This window comes from Hetaerina americana, unplaced genomic scaffold, assembly GCF_022747635.1.
Source record: "Hetaerina americana unplaced genomic scaffold, ioHetAmer1.1.p SCAF_7, whole genome shotgun sequence".
Classification (NCBI taxonomy): domain Eukaryota; kingdom Metazoa; phylum Arthropoda; class Insecta; order Odonata; family Calopterygidae; genus Hetaerina; species Hetaerina americana.
This window is the reverse complement of record NW_027287316.1, coordinates 19283328-19305253: the sequence shown is the minus strand read 5'-3', so window position 1 is coordinate 19305253 and position 21926 is coordinate 19283328. Positions and strand designations below refer to the sequence as shown.

Sequence of the window (21926 nt, the reverse complement as noted above, 5' to 3'; positions counted from 1 at the left end):
TCTTTGGACCAATCACGAGTCACCTGACCCTTAAGCTCATGAACATAAGACGGCCAAATACAGAGTGACACTCATCTACTCTGATGATGATACACGAGCCGAGCATTGAAACATCAGCCAATATGGAACCCCTGACCCAATTGGAAGTCCCAAGAAAATTTCATCAAGCCAATATACCAGGAGTGCACCAGATCTTACAATAAGGGATATACTCTAATTCAAACTATTAGACAGAGAATATACTATATGCCAATTTCAACCTTAATAGTTTAATATACCCTCCCCTGGACTACAACCTTGACGTGGTGGAAGGGCTTGTGCGTTCCGATGACCCCTAGAGCTGTGCTGGCGGGAGTAATAATAATTGCTCCTGGTAGGGTCACCCATGCCAGATAGGTCGAAGGTTAGGAGCAAGACGAAAGGTAGTCCATGCAGCATCTGTTCCTCAGAGAGGCAGCCGCAAAGGCATCTGAGCTCAGTGGGGACGCCAGTAAGTGATGGTGTCACGTTAAAAACACTATTGAGGAAAGCAACGGGAAACCACCTCAATTATCATTCCCAAGATAAATATGATGGAAAATATAGAGATTTTGAGTCCTGGCAACTAAGGGGCTCGGCCCAACTGGCTGTGTGTCGTGCCCGGCAGTGGGGGAGGCAAGGCTTCCGTGGTCGTCATCCCATGAAACCCTTGCAAGGGAAAACCAGCAACAGCAGGACAGAAGACGCAGGAGAAGGAGACCACATTAGTTAGAATAGGAACGTGGAATTTTAGGGCAATGATGAGGACAGGGAAATTGGAGAATGTTAAGCAAGAGATGGAAAGGGGAAATATAGATATTTTAGGTCTATGCGAGGTGAGATGGAAGGATAGTGGGGATTACTGGAACGATAATTATAGAATAATATATAGCGGCGGGAACGAGAGCCAAAAAGGGGTTGCCATAGTATTAAATAAAGAGGTAGGAAGAAGCGTAGTCAACATAGAGCAGGTAACAGATAGAATACTACTAGTAGAGATAAAAGCAGAACCGACAAACTTAGTTATTATTCAGGTATACATGCCACCGAGCAACCATAAGGAAGAAGAGGTCGATAGGATATACGATCAGTTAGAGGACATAATCGCGTGTGTTCCTGCAGGGAAACATTTGATAGTGATGGGGGATTGGAATGCTACGGTAGGCGAAGGAAGAGATGGTGATGAGGTGGGGGACTACGGTTTAGGCACGAGGAATGACCGCGGGGAAAAAGCAGTTGAGTTCTGCAGGAGACAGGGGTTAGTCATCACCAACACTTGAGCATTTTGCAGAAAATATCGATAGATTGGAGGGACAGGAGGCTAATCTGCAACCTGTACATCTCTCAGACTTCTCATGTGCAAGTGGGGAACCGGGTGTCTGGATGGGCAGTGTTAGGAAGAGGTATAATGCAGGGTTGCACATTATCACCGTTGCTGTTCAACCTGTATGTAGAGGAAATGATTAAAGAGGCATGGGAAGAGCTGGAGGTAGGAATGAAAGTCTGAGGGGAATACGTAAAATCTGTTAGGTTTGCTGACGACCAAGCTTTAGTTTGTCAGTCAGCCAAGGGGTTGCAAGCATTGCTGGGTGCATTGGAAATTCAGTGTGACAGGTATGGGATGAGAATCAATATTAATAAAACAAAGGTTATGCGATTTTCTAGAAAGAAAAAGGCTAAGCCAAACATTAACATAGGAGGGCAAAAACTGGAGCAGGTAGAGCAGTTTGCATGTTTCGGAAGTGTTTAGGACCAATACCGTCAAAGTAGTAGGGATGTAAGGTGAATAATTATGCTAGGCAAAGTCTTTCACAAGGAGGTGGGCATGACAGGGAAGTTAAGTAATGATGCTAAGAAAAGGCTCGTCAAAACTTTGATATGGAGTGTAGTTATGTACAGTGCCAAAACATGGTTACTGAAACAGGATATTAGACAAAAGCGATTCGAGGCCTTCGAAATGTGGGTTCGGGGAAGGATGGAGAAGGTAAAATGGATGGGAAGGAAAACAAACGAAGAGGTGCTTGGTATGGTGGACGAGGAGAGGGGATGGTTGGGAGAAATCATAAGGAGGCAGGAAAAAGGTATGAAAAGCATAATGATCGGCAATGGGACGTTGAAAACTGTAATAGATGGGATATTGTTAGGCTAACGAGGAAAGGGTGGGAATAGGATAGGGATGTTAGATGGGATGAATGGAGGAAGGAAGTACACAGAGATGAAGAAGATCTTGTTGTAGACTAGGATGCTGTAGTCTATCCAAACCTACCTTAACGGGTAGATTACCTTAAAAAATTGATGTGAAATACCAAATTACTTAGTATTTCATTTTCAACTATTATGATGCATAAATCATTCATCATCAAGTGACCATTACTAAACTGCTTTCATCCCGTTTTTCATGTTAGTTACTTTGAAGTAATTTGTCTTCCACTATTTTCCATTCTGGATCAATGAAAAGTAAACAATATTTCTAAACACCTGTTTGTGGAAAAAGGTGAAAAATGCATACAAATAATGAGATATATGTGCATTTTAAAATCAAACTCATCACAAAATACAAACACTATGTATCTTGTTCAAGGTCTGAGCGACCAATTGACATGAAAATAATCTAGTGCAAATACTTATGTATTCAATTTATGATACCTACGTAGGTAACCTATTAAGACACATGATCACCAGAAACTTGCAATAGATGCTTGAGAGAACCTTCCAAAAATTAAAAACGAAGAGAAATTTTTACGTGAAGGATCGAGGAAATTTAATATGAGTCGTAACAAACAAAATGATACTGTGGTTATGACACTAAACAAGATCTCAATTTCAGCCATAATCAAATAGCGTAGCTAATGTATTTTAGAAAATATATTAACTAATTCGCACATTATTTACCGAGAAAAAATTGACTCCCTCATCTCATTGATAAAATATAAAATTTTCCGTTTCTTTTATTGGATTCTACCCACCTGTTGGTTGCTACGGCGATAGTATCCAAATGAGTATGACCAATCCGTGGAAGGAATATGATTCTACTTTATGCTGATACAGCAATTCTTTAACTAGAAATTCAGCAGGATATCACATTAGTTATGGTTAACATCTTCGTTACCGTTGTTCTAACCAATGTAATTCATTTTGTTGGGACGCTTTGATATGATTGGTTCAAGCTATTTTTAAACGTCCGCCGCTTACCATTAGTAACGCCTCCCGTGTATAGAATTGAAAATAGTGATAAACATTTAACTTGTTTAATCAAAGTCCGTTGAATACGGAAGTAGAAACAATCCAAAAACTGCCAAATTACCGCAGAAAAAAGACAATACAATCTCGATACTTTACGTAAAGAAATGAAGTCCAAGTTATGTTTACCATAAAAACGCAACGTTCCACCGCCCATATTCAAATCATAGCATCCCTACATCCTGTGGGGATGCTATGATGATGCAACATTTCTATTTTGGCAAAAAATTTGTATTCCAGTTTTGCCCCGAGCAGAGGCCTTTAGGAACTTCCGAAAAATCACAATACCCTACAACAGTTGCTTTGTAAATTTTAAACGGTGTTTGGTATTGTCATTATTTTCTACCAAGGATTATTAGTCAAATCGAAAATTAAAGCAATTTAATCAATGTCGTCAAAAAACATGTAAAAGCGTTTTTTAAATTTGTATTTGACGTTCATTTTCTCATATGATACGTTAAGTTTGTACTGAAATACGCCATAAACATTAATTTAAGGGCATTTATTCGACTAATTTTATCACTTCAATGCCATTATTGTAACGATGTCCTTAAAATTATCGTTTATTTACTTTTGCTCATCTGACCTATCCCTCCCCACAATATACGACCATGATGTAGTGGAGGGCATGTGCTCACTGATGATTCTAAAACTGTGCTTGCTGGAGTGATGATAATTGCTCCTGGCAGGATCATCTATGTTGGATAAGTTAATGGGTGGGAGCCCGACCGAAGCTAGTCCACACAGCATCTGATCCTGAGTGAGTTGGTGATTTGAATGATGGGGTCACATCATAAAGACTATTGAGGAAGGCAATAAGAAACTACCTCAATTATTATCCCAAGAAAATACGATAATATCATGGATGTAACAATGATATGAGCTATATCCCCTTGGATACCCCTTTCAGGAGCAAGAGATGAGGATTTTCTATCAATGGTAGCCCTGAGGGGAAAAGCCACTTTTTGTACTAAAAAATGACTACTTCAAATGGAAGATAATCCAAATATTTAACATGTAAGGAAATGGCTTCAGGGATGACAATGAATCTTTAATTGCCCAAAGTACCATAATCTCTCCTTCAGCTTGTGGTGCCGTGCATGGTGAAAAACTAAATATCAAGTATAAATAATTTCAAGTATACAGTCAATAGTATAACTAAATATAAATAGTATCAAGGAAGCTGTCAAAGATAGAATCTGCCTAAACCGAAAAAAATAGAATTACAAGTCACAACGTGGGTTCTCCATTATTACAAACACAAGAGCCTGGAGAGGAGGGAGAGGGTCTCCAGATGGATTACCAAGGGAAGGAGCATGTAGTAGAGGAGGTAAGTACATATCAAGAAGAATATTGATTCACAATACATGAAAGACATTTTCAGATAGTACACAGGTATACATACATACACAGTTAGATTAATTAATGTTGAGAAAATATCAACATCAAATAATATTCCAAATTAAAAAATGGAAACATAACATAAGAAATAAAGTATTTACTACAGGCCAGATGATGATATAAAATGATGTTAGTTGTAGTCATTAAATAGACCTTGTGGCATTGGTCAAGAAAATTTATGCAATTGGCATTAGGAACAACTTATTGACATGCACAGATATCAACACAGCAATAATTAGCAATTTAACATTCGTCAGGTATTTTTAATATAATTTTTCAAGGGATATGGGTAAGATAGAGAATACGGTTAATAAAATCACAACTGTTGCCATCTGTCATTTTCTGGTTTATTGGCAAGTAGTAAGTGCAATATTGTGCATGATATCTAATGCCAAAGAGTACTTTATACCCTGTGTTATGTGAAAGTACTCTGAAAGATATTCCACTGAGGAGTTCTAGGGAATCAATCTAGTTATGCAGTAATTTATTAAGAAAAGTTGTGTTACTAATTTTTGTACAATTATTCAAGGAGAGAAGAATTAGTAGAGGTAACATTTCATTATAGTTATGAAAATCTTTGTGAAAATTGAATTTGAATGCCATTTTGGGCTCAAATTTTCTTTGAACACATTTGATTGTATGAATGTGGAGTTTGCAGTAATGAGACAACAGAGAAGTATTCACAGAGTGACCTAACTAATGAGATGAACAGACCTTAAATGGCTCTTTACTGATTATAGTTTTTACAGCATTGAAAGATGAATCCAAGAGATTTGTATGTATGGTAATGACATAGTAATTTCATCACAATTATTACTCTAAATCAAATTAAAACAGAATCTGGAAAATAAATCAGAAGTTGCTTGGTTATATATGCAGTGTACATAAATATCATTGCTTGAATAGGTGTACTTGGATATGCATTGTACGTAACCTGTATATCCAGTAAATATCATAGATATCCAAAGTGGTTATACGATGTATAACAATGGATGAATTTGTGTTGTCTGGATAGCAAGTCACACATTTTTATGATCCATAAAATAATGAAGAATGTAAAGAAACTGTGAAAAAAGTCCAATATATATGTAGGTCACAAGATAAATCAAAGACATGATGAAAAACTCCTGCAGTATGGAACAAACTAGAGTTCACACAGCAGAGACAGAGAGTTGTTAAGGAGACAAAGCAAATAAAAGGATGGCAATTGGAGAGTAGGAAATAGGGGACAAAGCCATTAAAATAAATGAGGATGATACCCATGTAAAGGCTTCTGATAATTTTCAAGTCAGATCAGTCAAAATTGCAATAGTTAGATGCTGTGTGGGGTTACTGCCAGCAGGGAAGGGAAAGGCCTTCCATGCAAATGTGTGTACCTGATAAAAATGAAAGCCTCCAACAGACTTCACATTGACTGATCATAGTTGAGGGATCTCTTATTGAATACATAAAAAATTAGGTCTTGCTGACAGAGTCAATTTCTTCGGCCTTATTTCTGACTACATGATGGACTCGTCTACACCCATAATGATTTATTTCCCTCAGATTCAAGGTGCATTTTACACAATGACTTCTCATTGTCATCACAATCATTTCTCATGAAATATTCTTCACCTTTTCTCATGACATAAATAGTCCATCAGAGAGCCTTGAGTAAGTTGAGGCAGTTTGACTGTTCCATTCATAAATCAGGACAAGAAGGAAACCAAGCATTGATAAGCCTGAGAGAGCAGTAAGAGCTGAAGTCCCTCTTATATGAATTGTAATGCAATAAGAATAGAGGCAAATTACAGGTACCAGACATAAACACCCAGAAGAAAAATGATTCATGAAGAGGTGACGAAGATGATTGATATAGACCTCCTTAAAGAGACATGAAAGATGCTTCTATTTTGTGGTATTTTCGTGAAGTTGAAGTGGATACTTATGAAGAAGAAACACTACAGAAGTGAATACTAACCTTCCCATTCAGCAAGCACAGAATCACAACAATGAGAAAGATGATGTTTGATGTAGTATAGTAACAAATGGAGAATATCGAGCTTACAATGGGAATAAAGTAAAAATAACAATGCATCTTTCCACTCAATTTTTTTCCGTGCAACTAGTTTTGATGTATTGGCATCATCCTCAGGTACAGAGTTACACATACAGGTCAGTTACATATGGCAGAGGTGAAAAGGTGAAAGGGTTAAGGAGGTAAAGGGTTGGCTGGAATTAGTTGAAGTTGGTGGCGGTGGTTGAGGGAGGCATTGGCAACAGCAAGTGGGAAAGTCCGTGGAGAATGGAGGTGGTCAGGAAGGTTCAAGGTTGGGGGTCACAAGGCATTTTCTTAAATAAGAGTGGTTGTCATCAGCGGAGAATATCTTTGAAAAAATTTCACTAAGGATATGCCCTTTTTCCACTTGTTTTCTTATATCCAGCTCATCCAATATGTCCATTTTACTCCCTTTTTCAACATGGTGTAGAACATCAGAGATGAAGGCACTTGTACATCCCTTCTCCAGCAGATGACTCGCAAAGTGGGAGTGGAATAGTATCCCATTAAGGAAACTTCTCCTATGTTCCTCTGTTTTCATTCGGAAGGATAGTTAAAATGGGAGTTTACTAATTATTCTTAATTTTGTACTTATCTTTTAAACGAAGTGTTCTCATTTCATTGAATTCATCATGATAATCTTCTTTCTATATTTTACCAAAATATTTGCGCTTAGGTATATAGTTCATGTGGGATGTAATTTGACAAAGTGCAAATGCAATGCAATGATGGTGAGAGAGGAGGAAGTCCAAGGATTGTTAAAGTGCATTAAGTGAGAGGGTAGGGTGATTAAAAAGTAACTTAAAGGTATTATATAATTTGTAGTCAATTCCTAATCACCTAGTATCTAAGTCCATCTGGAAGACAGGTAAAATTACAAGATGTGAATGGAAAGTATTATATGAAGCATTTATTGTGGAGCCTTATTTGAAAAAGGTACAAAGTGACTCGGAAATGACAGGGGGAAAATATTAACAGGAAACGATTTCAGTTACTTACAGATGAACTTTTCTTGACACATTCACATGGAGATGTAACTCTTTGGTTCAATTCGTTTATTATATACCATTCACACACTTTACACAGTTAAAACCGTTTTTTGAAAGGTCATTCATCACAAACAACCAGGGCTATTGAAGGGGAATAATGGTTGGAACCCTATACCCTATCTTCTGGATGGATTGTCTGACTCTGATCCCCAAGGTGCCTTCTCTTAAAGAGTAAGCTAATGTTGGGTTTCTCCTAATCCTTTCCCCATTTCCCAAAAACCCTACCTCCATGTAATCATGAATCTATCAACAATGGTGCAGATGACCTCAGCTTTACATTGCCTCCTCTAATAAATCCATTTGATGAGGGGTTGCAAAGTTTCAGGTAAAGATGCACCCAAACTTTTAATTTCATGAATGGGGGAGTCATGCTGATGAAAATGAGGTGGGTAGTTACCAATATATAATAGAGGGAAACATCTGGAGTTTTAAATGAGGCACTTAGTTCAAGGGACAAGTAAACCTTACCCTTATGTGGGAGAATCTGATGGATCACCACTCTTGGATCAAGGTTGGTAACTTTAGGGTCTGATGGTTCCTACAAGGAAGGATAATGGCTGAGAGGTTTCCTAAATGAAAGAAACTGAGGTTTCTGTTGCTGAGCTAACTGGAGTTACTGAATTAATACTCTTTTATGGTGGTATAGAACACTCAACTACTAGCCAGAGGGTCCAGGTTCAATTTAAAGAGACTAGATAAACCAAGGAATGCCATTTTTGGGTACCTACTAGGCTTCCTAAGAAACTACAGATAGGTAACACAAAGAAAGGAACTACCCACCCGCTTTCCTGATCTGTGAATTAAACATTGCATAAGAATTGTTATAAAGAGACCTCTGTCTATACCAATCAAACCAACCTTCAGGGTAATTATTGCAATCAGTTGATTTGTATGTAGAAGATAATATATACTCTGCATGAAAACATCTATCACAAATAAAATAAATCCATTGAAAATGATTTATGAAATATATTTAACATTAAATTCATAATTTACACTGGAATAAATGGCATTTCAGACACCAAAAGAAGATTTCTTAAATGTGCAAGCTACCACGTTCAAAGAACACTAAAAATTGCATAGGAATTTCAACTACTGGCTTGTAGATGCAAAATTTAGCAACCTCTATGTGCAAACTAGCCTGAATATAGATCATCACTGAACATAATCTAATGTAATTAAAAATACCACAGCTGGTAAATGCCAAATATTAATCCTTTGAAGAATAATAGCACATAACCAAAAGATGAATATTTTTAGTTAGTTCGCAACAAATTTTGAAAAGCATTTAGTTTTCAGAGTAAATGACGATAATATTAAAATAACCTCATTACTCTACGATTTTTCGTGGTGCCACGGCAGTCATAACCATGTAAAGAAGTTTTCTTAAATATCAATTATTCCATAGACCTTTTTTGTACAGATCACTGGTCATATGGAAGTATTTCTGCTAATGAGATAGTTGGGAGCTAAGACATTGGATAGCATAAATTACTATGAAAAAAGTCAAGCAAACATGTTGAACATAAGTATTAAATAAAAAAGTTTAATCACTGCAGTTCTATACTTAATTTAGTTAAACTAAAACGTGCGTACCTACTTGATAATTACGTGTAACGAGTATAAACCCTCGAAAATTTAAAATTGGCAAATGTGGACTACAAATTATAACATTTTTCAACTAAAGTGTCTCCTTCAAAAAACCTGTATATGGAACATTACCATCATATTCATGAACCGCTGTTCATTAAAATTGAATTTCGTGACCGGCAAACTAAAAACAACTGAGCAACGAAATTGTACCTAAGGAGAAACACTATCTGGATGCGCTGAATCTAAAAATCCTCGAAATTTTTCATAGTCTACTAAGGAGTTAGTCTCCTATTTTGTGGTTTGCATAATCTTTTTCTGTGAAGCGATAATCAATAAAAATAGGCTACGAAGATTCGGAAACTATTTATTTATATCACACTTATTTAAATAATGGCTGGCAGTCCCGTTGTTACTGCTGCTACAGCAAAGCATACTGCGACGGTAAGTTATGTATATATTTATTAACGTTGTTAATTAGGTTAACATTGTTTTTCTTGAAATTGATATTTCACGGTTATGACTAATAACTCATGGCAATACAATTTTTCTTGAAGATGATATTCCTACATGGACTCGGAGACACTGGGTAAACAACTATGTTATCTCTTAAATTCAATTAAGTCTAAAATAAAATGTATTTTTATAAGTTGAAATGATTCTATTTACTTATACCAGGCATGGATGGGCCAGTGCAATGGCTGCAATCAAATCTCCTCACATGAAGGTTATATGTCCAACGGCGTTAGTATCCAAATGATTGTTAGTCTCTTGAACCGCTTAAGTGTAATTAGTTCAGAAATCATCTTGATACTGTTATTTTTCTTTCAGGCCTACCATGCCAGTGACGCTAAATGCGGGATTCAGAATGCCATCATGGTAAACAATCTTCTTGTCTGTTTATAAACATAAATGCCGAACCATCAGTAACCCCATGCACACAATGGTGGCAATTTTAATTTAGCCTTCTACTTTTGAATATTTATTTCATATCGCCGTTATTCATTAGTTGAGCTTAAGTCTTAAGCAAAATTATTGCTAATCAACGGGTCTTAGTTATTGTCCGTCTGGAATGTTGAACATAATTGCAAGGCATGGCTTGACTCAATATTAACTGTGTCTTATCCATTTAAGTGCTTATTAATGGCCATTTATTATTGTAAACGCGATTGACCAAATCAATTGGAGGTCTGCATGTTGAAATAATAAAGAAGATTAAGCTGATGTTTTCGTGGTTTCATTAAGTTTCGACCGACCATGTGGGTTTTTTTCTCTCTTTTAATGACTCAATTTTGGGCGTCTATGACATTGAAATATTGTTCAGTTGAGCTATTCCTTTATATTTGAATCATTAGTAATCAAACTAGCAGTTAATATAATGAATTTCAAGGTTTATTTTATTCATTTAATCTGCCAAAGTTTTTACTTGTTTCACATAATTTATTTCAAGCCGTTCTATGTATATGGTTTATATAGAACTAGTTGCTTTATTTAAAAACCTCCCTTCTGAAAATAGTGATTTACCAAGGAACCCACAGTATTACCAATAACACAGTTGAAGTGAGTTGAGTATGTTTTTAACATTTCAGGAAGATTCTTCTGAACGATTTCATTATGGTCATCACATTTTCATTTTATTAGCTTTAATACTTTTATTTCATTATTATAGGTTTGACCTAAGAACCCTTGATGTTAATGGTCCAGAGGATGAGGAGGGTATCCGCCGTGCTACAGACCTAGTCCATTCAATGATTGAAGCTGAAATTAAAGCAGGAGTACCATCTGAGAGAATAATCCTTGGTGGTTTTTCTCAAGGTGGTGCACTTGCAATACACTCTGCCCTCAAGTGTGCCAGACCTCTTGCTGGAGTCATAGCACTGTCTTGCTGGTTGCCACTTCATAGGCAATTTCCTGGTGTAAGTGATATATCAATTAAATTATCTTCCAGGATGAATTTCTGCATTTGTATGAAGGGTTATAATTTTAGAGCATTATACTGCACAGGGGAGGAGAGGCAGCGAGGAATGGCTATAGTATTGGGAAAAAAGGTAGGAAGAAGCATAGTAGACTTAGAGCAGGTGAGTGATAGCACATTATTGCTGGAAGTAAAAGCTGAAATGATGAGCTTGGTCATTTTCAAGTCTAAATGCCAACAGGTAATCAAAGGGAGGAAAATATAGTTGTAAAAAAAATAATAGAGTATATAATGGAACAGAGAATAAATTGCATGCCACTGAAAGGTAGCATTTATTGGTAATGGGATTTGGAATGTGGTGGTGGTCAAAGATAGAGATTTGATTATAGGATTAAGGTAGAGCACCATGGTTTCGGAACAAGGAATGACATTAGGTACAAAAATTTTAGAGTTTTGCAAGAGACAGTATCATAATGAACACTCGCTTTAAAAGCCACAATAAATACAGACATATGTGGAGAATGCTGAAGGATTCAGGGAGGTATCAGTTAGACTATATTTTTGTAAGGCACAGAATTTAGGGACTGTGTAAAAAATGCATGCAGCTTCCTGGGAGTGGATGTGGATTCTGATCATAGTAAAGTACTAATGAAGTGCACCATTAGATGGAAAAATTTGCGAGTAAGGACAGGGAGATAGGTACAATACAAGTGAGAAGGGAGCATGTAAAAAAGGGATATCATAAACAGCGAATGAAACTAGGGAATAGTAATTAGGAGAAGGACAAAGAAACCATGGCTTATAGATGATATGATTAGGAAGATAGATTAGAGAAGGAAATGGAAGAATATGACCATAGAATTAGGCAGAAGGAGATTTAAAGAAATAAATAATAGAATGAGGCAGAAAATTAATTAAGAAAAATAAGCATGGTGAAAAAATGAAGTGCAAGCATATGCTAATTTTTACAAAGGAAGAGAAAAATGGGTGTGCTGTATGTAACTAAGGTGAAAGCATTATCAGGTAGTAACAAGGAAAAATCCATGAACACTATTAAAGATACAGCAGGAAAACTAATAATTCAAACAGGAAAGATTCATGAAATATGGAAAGGTTACATAGAGGATCTATATTATAAAGATTTTAGGTCAGGAAATTTAGACAAATTTTGGGAATATGATGTAGATGGAGATAGCTCAGGCCCAGGCATACTTATTTGTGAGGTAGAAAATGCATTAAGGGAATTGAAATCAAAGAAGGCTGTGGGGATGGATAACATCCCAGTGGAATTGCTTCAGGTTCTAGGAAAATGTGGGAGGTAAGAGTGTTTATGGGGTAATTCATAGGATTTTTGCAGTAAACATTTGTTAGATCAGTGTCAGTTCCAATCTCATAAAAAAGGATAGGTGGCCATATGTGAAGGCTATAGAACAATGGGTTTGATTTCTTATACAGCTAATATGTTAATGTACTGAACTTATATGGATCAACAATAAAAGGATGGAGGGCAGGGCAAATTAGATCTTAGAGGATGATCAGTTAGGGTTAAAGAAGGGTAAAGGTATGTATGTTGCCATAGCAGTGATGAGGTCACTAATTGAGAGGAACAGAAAGAGTACAATCAGGATGTATTTGTCTGTGTCATAGATTTTGAAAAAGTATTTGTTGGGGTAAATTGGGCAGAATGGTAAAGAATTAGTGAATGTAATATAGTAGAGAGGAATTATTTGTGGGGATAAGTGACTAATCTTTAGTCTGTACATGCCTCAGACTGCTCAGGTGAATATGGCAGATGGAGAATTGGAATGAGCTGTGTTAGGAAGAGGAATAAGACATTATCACCCATGTTTTTCAGCATACACATGGAAGAACTGGAAATAGGGATGAAAGTTGGTGGAGAATTCATAAAATCATTTAAGTCAGTTGATGATGAAGCTCTATTTAGCCAGCCAGCCAATGGGTTACAGTCATTGCACATTGGGAAATTATTGTTGAAGGTATTAGATGAGAATTATTTTAGATGTAATATACATTAGTTTTTCAGTTTGAGGGAAGTTAGATGTTAAAATAGAGGGGCAAAAACTAGATGATCAAAGTAGGTTGGTCAAAGTGGTTGGGATATAAGAAGAAGGATTGTGTAAGGCAAAGAAGCTTTTAGAAGGAGGAGGGAATTGATGGGACACTTTTCCAATTAGGATGCCAAGAAAATATTGGTAAGCATTTTACACATAGGTGAAATTGACAGCAAGGAAAACAAACAAAGAAGTGCTTGGCATGATGGGATAGGAGACAGGATTGTTGGGGGTCCAATCAAAAGGAGGTGAGAAAGGTGGATGGAGAGCATTTTGATAGGGGTTAGGATATGTGATGTAAGGGAGATCATTGGAAATTCAAGGAATGTGGAGGAAAATGATCAGCATGAAGGTAGGTAGGAAGATTGTGTAATTGAAGTATGAGTTAATGTGGTGTGAGATGTCAGGTTCTGTCTTGTTAGATGTAGCTAAGAAATTGAGCAATGTCCAGCCTGTGTTCATAGAAAGCCTGCCTTTAAATAGTAGATGCCCAGTAATAATATAGAGGGTTTCAAGGTGAGGACTAAGGTAATAACTCTCAGACATCATTTTTCATTTGAAGATGAGGAGTTGCATATAGATAAAATCATAGCCTTACCAACCAACTACTACTGAGTCATGTCAGTAAGGTAAGGCAGGTCAATTAGGATTGTCATAAATGTGACTCAATCTGCATCAATATTATCATGGTGAAAAATTCCAAAGAAACTGCTGGAGATGCTGCTACTGACTTTTCAGAGTTTAAGAGGACGCCTTGGTAGCTTAACTGGCTAAAGCACTCGACCGGACATTGAGGGATCCGGGTTCATATCCAGGTCAAGGCAAATGATTTTTTACACTCTGAAATTGTTGCATTGATAATCATGATGGTTTGTGTGTAGTTACTCACTGTTCATGGCATAAAAATCATATGACTTATTAGAAAAAATAGACCTACTCTTATCAGCTTCCCCTCACAGTGAAGATGTTTTCCAAATTGTATGAAGTAATTGTAGTTTTTAACATGGTGTATTCTTCATATGTTCAAATGAAAGGTTGCATTTATGCTGGAAGTAATCCTGAGTCAAAACAAGTTCTTAAATTTCGGTAAAACTTACAAATTACCACAGCTACAATGTCCAAAAATCATATTTCAGAATGTCACTAGTCTTACATGTGCTACAATGGTATCCACTGGTTCCACATAGGTCATTAGAGCTGGTGGCAATGCATAACATTGACCCCATGGGTTAAGAAGAGGGATGAAGAAGAGGTTGAAAAATATCAAAATTGGCCAGTTTTCACATACTAATTTACTATTACACTATCAACTGCATGATTATTTTACGGCCATGCGAGAAAATTAACATCACAATATGTTAATAAAGGCATTAGGTATAACAGTTATGCCTTATACAATATATTATATAACAAAGACATGATTTTGACACCATGAGGCTGAGGGGAGGGGCACAAATCACCATGATAGCATTGGCGTATTCATTCAATTGCAATTTCTAGACCAACAAAAAATCCCTTGGTTTAAATCCAAGAGGGTAATCCAAGCGTGAAAATTTTAAATTTTCAATTATTTTCCCTAATTGTTAGTGGCCGAGTTAATAGATGGGACTTAGTGCATAACTACCTACCTCCTTGTGATGAATCTAGAGAAACTATCCAGGTAGCAACTAAAGCACTATTACCGATTTTGTCAATTTCTATCTCATTGAAAAATTTGAGGCAAGATTTGTAACTAAGATATTTAGCCAAATTTTTAATGTCGACACCCAATGTAGAAACTTTTGAGTAGGGTGACATTTTGTTTTACAAAAAGAATTTATGCAACGATTTCAGAGTGTCAAAATTGAGGGATCTGAGTTCGAATCCCAGTCAAGGCGAATGATTTTTACACTCTGAAAGTGTGGCATTTTATTACACATTAGAGGATGACTCCATTAAAAGTTACTGTTGCGGCATCTCCTGCAGTTTCTTTGAAAAAGAATTAATCTTACAACCAACTTACACAACCATTCCTTCCCATTAATAACAATGGGAAATCATTCGTATCATATGATGTAGTTCTTGACATTCTGAATAACATGTGCAGTTTCTCATGAGAATCTAGGATCAAAATTAAGAGAAGTAAACTTAGAGTGCTTATAGAATTAGGCCTAGGAAATAGGTCCCTGTGAACTATCAACTTGATGATTTGTTAGGGTTTTATTTTTCTAATGACCCCTAGAGCTGTGAAGGTGGTAACAATGCTATTTGCTCCTAGTAAGGTCACTCATGCCAGATTGGTCAAAGGGTAGGGGCCAGACAGAAGGTAGTCCGTGCACCATATATTCCTCAATGAGGTGGCTGTAACTGGCCCAAGTGAGGTAGCCGTTGAGTGATGGTGTCACATTAAAAACACTATTCAGTAAAGGAAATGGGAAACGGCCACAATTGCTTATCGCTATAGTTGGATGATGGACTGTAAAGAGAAAATAAGTCCTGGCAGCTATGGAAATCAGCCCAATTAGCCGTGTGTCATGCCGGGCAGCAGGGGAGACAAGGGTTCCATGGTAGTCATCTCATGAAATACTTGTAAAGTGAAAGCAACAGCAGGAGTACAGAATGCAATGAGCCGCAAATAATTTAGGGTTGGAACTTGAAATGTTATGGCAATGTGGAGGACTGGAAAATTAGAGAAAATCCTGATCCTGTAAGTTTTTTATTTCTCGAATAGATTGACACCTATTTTAACTATTGTCATTGAATTTAAAATCTTTTATCAAGGCCCATTGATCCTTAAGTACCTAGGAATGTTGCGCAGTTAAACATTTCCATTTCAAGATATTGGGGAATCATCTGATACATTTTTAAAGCTTATAATTTGTTAGGCCTAGAGTTGTCACGACAATGGTTCTAGAGCCAAGAAAGGTGTTATTCCAGGGAATGGGGATGTTTAGGATAGACCAAACAAATTTAATTGGATTGTCAAAATAGATAACTTGGCATTGCAATAGAAAAGATTGAAGACTGGAGAGAATAGCACTTCAGGATCAACTTAATGAATAAATATTGCAATAACGTGAAGGGGTATTGCTTTGTAATCAGGAAAACCCTGAGGGAGGATGGAGTCATAAATAACCATGCATTTGCTTAGAATGTGAAGTTTGAAAAAGGGAATGGTTAATAAGATTGAAGTGGCAGAGAGTTAAGGTAGGAGAGTGTTCATTTAGTAAATGGGATCTGGCTTAGGAAAATTTAATTTGTCACCGCATGGAGGTCCTATTTTGTTCTTTACTAGCATACATATAACTTGAAAGGGGGAAATAATGTCTGCCTTAAAGTCTTCTTTTACATTTCTCAAATGATTTCAGCACAACTCACATTTTTTGTTATTGTTTAGAATACTGGAATTGTGTATGGCAACTTTTGATGAAATGAAAAGTAAATCTCTGAGTGAGGCATGTAACCATCAGTTATTATAATTTAAGCTGCTTTACATTCAATTCTATGGGATTCTCTTAAGAGAATTATGCACTATGATACCACTTCTGATGGTCTTGTCCAGGCGGCACGTGATTTAATAAATTTAAAAGGAATTGTTAGGTATGTGTAATTGGAATTTATATGCACGGTAAAGTTAGATATTCCCTGAGAATCACTCTGTGCTGCATTGTTAGATGTATTCAGTTAAAAAATTCAAGGTATAGGCCAGGATGTTGACTATCACTCTGGAGTAGTTGGACCATGTAAATTAAGTATCTCTTTACAGACACTTTCTTTGTCTTAGTCTGGCTGGACTGCTTGAGTGTATGTAATTCCATCTTCTAGGCATATACACTAACTTAAAGATATGGGCACATTTCTTTCAAATATCATTCATCTTAATTGGATATCTTTTACATGAATTTTTTATTCTGATCCTCAAATATGCTCATAAGTGATGAATTTGATAGTGAACCTGAGCCTTCAGCTAATGACTGTTGTTGTAGCATACGCTCTCGCTTTGCATCATGTTGAACAATCCAAAGAAATGCCACACTTCTAAAAAAGAGTGTAATGATAAATTAATTATGCAGTTTAACGGATCTCAGGGTGAAGTTTGAGAAAGAGCTTTTAGAAAAAGAAACAAGTAATCTAAGTAAATGATTTAATGATATTTACCTAACCTGTATGGAAGTAGTTGCTTCTTACTGGAGGATTAAAAATTTGTTTTAATTAAAATTTAGAAGTTTGCATTTGTATTCATTTTAACTTCATGAAAGTTGTTTACAGTAGAATTGGAGCACAATGAAATCGTTTTAATTGTGTAAAATCCCTTCTTTAAAATTCATATGAACATTTCATGAAAAATATGTGTATTGACCTCACCTTTATCATGAGGACACCTCTCACTTATGGAAACGTATATCTGGACCAATATTATTCTTAAGTGGGAGGTCCCATTGTATTTATTTTCATAAGTTCCTTAATATTGTTTAACTCTTGGCAATATATGCTTGTGAATGATAGAAAGATTTATGAAAATTGGAGGTAAGTTTGTGGTGTCTATGTAATTCTTTTAAACAATGAAAGCCAATTTAACTCCTACACCTGCATCTAATAATTTTCTATAGTTGAATATATAGGACCAACAGGGCAAAGGTATCTCGAATGTTTTGCTTGATTCTGGTTTGAATGATGAAAAACAACAGTTCTGTAATTGTTGTTGGTATATAGCACCAGCTAGTGTCATTTATTAATTATTAATAAAATGTGTAAGTTTAAAATGCAATTTCTTTTTCCAATATATATCCTATCCATGTCTCAGGAATAATATGCTTACCACTGGTTGATTTTAATTATTCATAAAACATTACAGGCTGCTGTGGGGAATACAGAAATTCCATATATTCTTTGCCATGGAGATTGTGATCCTGTGGTACCCTACAAATGGGGTTTAATGACTGCATCACTCTTGAAGCAATTTTTACCAAAGTTCGAGTTTAAGACCTACAGAGGATTAATGCACTGTTCATCTGATGAAGTAAGTTGTATTTTCAGGAGAAAGCAGTGGTATCTTCCTGGATTTTTACAGTAGTTAAACCTCTCTGTAATACTCTGTGAGATGAAAAAAAATATATATATATATATTGAGGGATCTGGGTTCGAGTCCCAGTCAAGGCGAATGATTTTTACGCTCTGAAATTGTTGCATTGAAATGCACATTAGCGGATGACTCCGTTAAAAGTTACTGTTGCGGCATCTCCCGCAGTTTCTTTGGAACTCTGTGAGATGTTTATCTAAAAACTGAACTGATATTTATATCAGTGAAATATCACTGATGGCATAAATTCCACTCGAGCATATGGCAGTTCCCTTAGTGTGAAATAATCTTTGTGCACTGGTACGTTGGTGCCTTACTCCAATTATAGCAATAATTATTGCCCATTTGTCTCTATGTATCTATCTAAATCTATAAAATCAATGACCATCTAAGGTATTTTTTTTACCACCTATTATTTCAATCTTGACAGTAATTTCAAAATGTGCTCTTGTTTGAAAATGTAAGTTTTAATCTTCTGGAATGCTGCTGCAATTGGATAATTGTTCGTGTAAGTAATTTGTAATGAAAATGAATTCACTTTTTTATCTACACAATATTACCCATATTAAAACACAAGATACAGCAAAGTTATAGTATTCTCTTTCTTCAATTTGTGGTATTTTGAGTATAAAATAAGGATGATAGAATTGATTTCAATGAATTTATTCCACATCATCCTTATTAAATAGTGACAGCTAAAAGTCCTTTATATACTGAAATATCTTTTATTAAATATCAATATAGCATCAACTTTTAGCTAAACGTTTCTACTTTAATGTTGCATGCCTAGCTACCTAACTATTCAATTGGAAATATATTGCATGAGCCATTTAAAATGACATTCATTAATATCTCGAAAGTAAATAAGGAATGGAAAAGTGTATGACAAAAAGTTGGTTGAGTTCTGAGGGGGAATAAATGTTGTACCATGATGTTTAGTGTGAGTTAGGGCACCAGGGGCAAGAGGGCAATTAACAGGTTGCCCAGTCGGTCAGTAAAAAGTAAGGAATTGGTCAGTTTCTTAAAAACTTTGGGGAAAAATAAGGAAAGGGGACAATTTTTTTATAAGTCAGAAGTTAGACATTGGGAAGGGCAATATAATATGGAAATCAGGAATCTCCGATGATAAATAAGTCCCTTTTAGTTGTGATTTCAGTTTGTATTTGCCATAGGCCATCGTATAAGCAGGCCTGTAAAAAACTAAAATTATGGTTTCAGATCAATTTCTGTGCGACCACCTCCGTGGCACACAAAGTGATAAGAAATGTTCCACATAATTAACCTAATCAGATTCCAAACAGTCTTGAGTAGTTAGAAGAAAAATTAGGAAAAATAATGGCTTGCTAATCGGGAAAAAGTCAGGAATGAGAACCTATAAAATCAATTGCCACCCTGGAGCTATGGTTGATGTGACCTAGCCAAGGAGGAATCTTAGACATTGGGAATTAACAAAGAGGTTTTGAGTAGGTATTTGGGAGAACTCCCATTGGCTGTTTCAAAGTTTGCTTTTGTGGAATGGGAGGGATCCCTACTGAGGAAGGAAATCCCTCACTCATTTCTGCAAATATAAGAGCCAAAGAGTAAGGTTTTACTAAAATGTCTCTATTATTATTAAATTTTGAACATTGATGGCATCATTATTTTTTATTCAAAACTGAATCCTCTACTGAATCTTGCTACAAAAATGTACTGTTCCATTAAAAAAATTTCTTGAACGTATTTACTGCAATAATTTACATGGGCTAAGACTGTTACTTCAGAGAATGGACTTGCTAACAAGGAAAATGTGTTTAGAAGGAATGTCTTAATGAGAATCCACCTTACTTGTACATTCCATACAAAGGCATGAATGAAAATGAAAAGTTTTTGTCATTACTTCTTTGCTCCTTTACGGAAGAGTTGTGTTGGAGGTAGAAAGTGATGAATTTCTGTTGTTACAGTTTTTCTCTTTTGATTTCATTCACATTTGGACCAATGTCTCATTTGCTGTGTACATTTAATGGCTGCCAGTTTTGCTGGAGTTAACTGTCTGTTATAATTGTTTTCAATCCTCATTAGTGTCTTGAAAACAATCATGTTGATAATAGACATTCCTTCAATCAAAGCAACTTTGTTGTATTTACATGATGCCAAATAAATTTCCTGAATAGCCCTGGTAGATCTTTTAGGGTGATGTTTTAATCTAAGGGGATTGTCTTGAACTCTATTTGTACTTCTAAATGTTTTTTTAACTTTTCAGGAAATGCGTGACTTGAAGACTTTCCTTGATAAGGAAGTTCCTCCAATATAGTCATATTTGGACCTGGCAGCTGGAATTCCTGCCGCTACTGGTTAAAACCAGCAGTTTGACTCTCTCCCTAACTTCTCCTCATCCAATTCCTGTAAAGTCTTTCATGGCCTCAACCATCCAAATTTACTATATAGTATAGTTATCTTTTTCTTATGTGAAAGCCTCTTAGTATGTATCATTCAAGGTGAAATTGCATTTTTGATGTATATCCCCAGGCACCATCTTACATGTTTACTACATTAAACTCATTTGTTAATTAAAGCAAAGGGGCCTTCTTATAAAGCCGACTGCATCAATATGTTAGGATCACATTCATCATTATTTAATGAGTGAAGTTGCAATTGAACTATCTGAGCAGAGTATGTGTTTACCTTTCATTTTTACTAGGGGCAAGGAATCTCCTTCAATGCATAGAGTACTGTAATTGGCAAAGACAAGATGCTTTGCTTGGCTAGTCGTTTGAAAATGTGTTATGACTTTTTGGGGAAGTAGATGGTTTTTTTTGTTGTTTTTAAGAGGGATACTGGTACGTTGGCTGGTGCAAATCAGAAGAATGAAGCTTATCGATAATCACTCATAGGGGGCTAATGTCACATCAGTACAAATATTTAAAAGACACTTCCACATTGGGGACACATCTGAAATTCTTTAGGATGATGAATTCAATATATTCATAGTGTATTCATTTCTTGCATTTGCATTCTTGGTGTATTAACTACACGTTAAAATCCAGTTTGTTAGACCAAAATACACAATAAAAGCGAAAACAGTGCACAACTACATTTAGATACAAATTTTATCACTCATACAATCAGGCTACAAGCGAATTGCTCCAGTCACTGCAACTCCCTATGAAATGTACCAACGATTTTCTTTTAACAGAATTTCTCAACCAATTCCAGTGAAGTTTCAGCTACACAGTAGTGATTCAAGTTCATGTGTAAAATGGTGCACTAAATAATTTTAAAAAATAGATCAGTTCGATTGATCCCAAAACAGTGGACATCGATACATAAAACAGTGAGACAAATAATTTATATTCTAAAGTTTGTAACCCACCAAAGTTTGATGTTGTATGTTCTGGATTTAATGTTCATCGATAATATCTAATATGAAATTTCCGCAGTGGGAATTAATAAATGAAATGGCATTCCTAACTCATCTTTTTAATTTTCCTTATCCCATTATTCGTATGTAAGGTACCTCTTTGAATGCGGGAAAACTTCCAATTAATCGGAGATCCTTTTTATTAAG

At 35.9% G+C, this 21926-nt stretch overlaps 1 protein-coding gene across 1 annotated transcript; it reads left to right on the top strand.

Annotated features, from left to right (window-relative positions):
• The first annotated feature begins 9580 nt into the window (after positions 1 to 9580).
• Positions 9581 to 21823, top strand: Apt1 (Acyl-protein thioesterase 1). The gene is made up of 7 exons (XM_071595278.1): positions 9581 to 9780; positions 9894 to 9925; positions 10015 to 10080; positions 10168 to 10215; positions 11006 to 11252; positions 18158 to 18322; positions 20622 to 21823. The coding sequence occupies exons 1-7, from the start codon at positions 9730 to 9732 to the stop codon at positions 20670 to 20672; spliced, it is 660 nt and encodes a 219-aa protein (XP_071451379.1). The 5' UTR covers positions 9581 to 9729; the 3' UTR covers positions 20673 to 21823.
• The last annotated feature ends 103 nt before the right edge of the window (positions 21824 to 21926 follow it).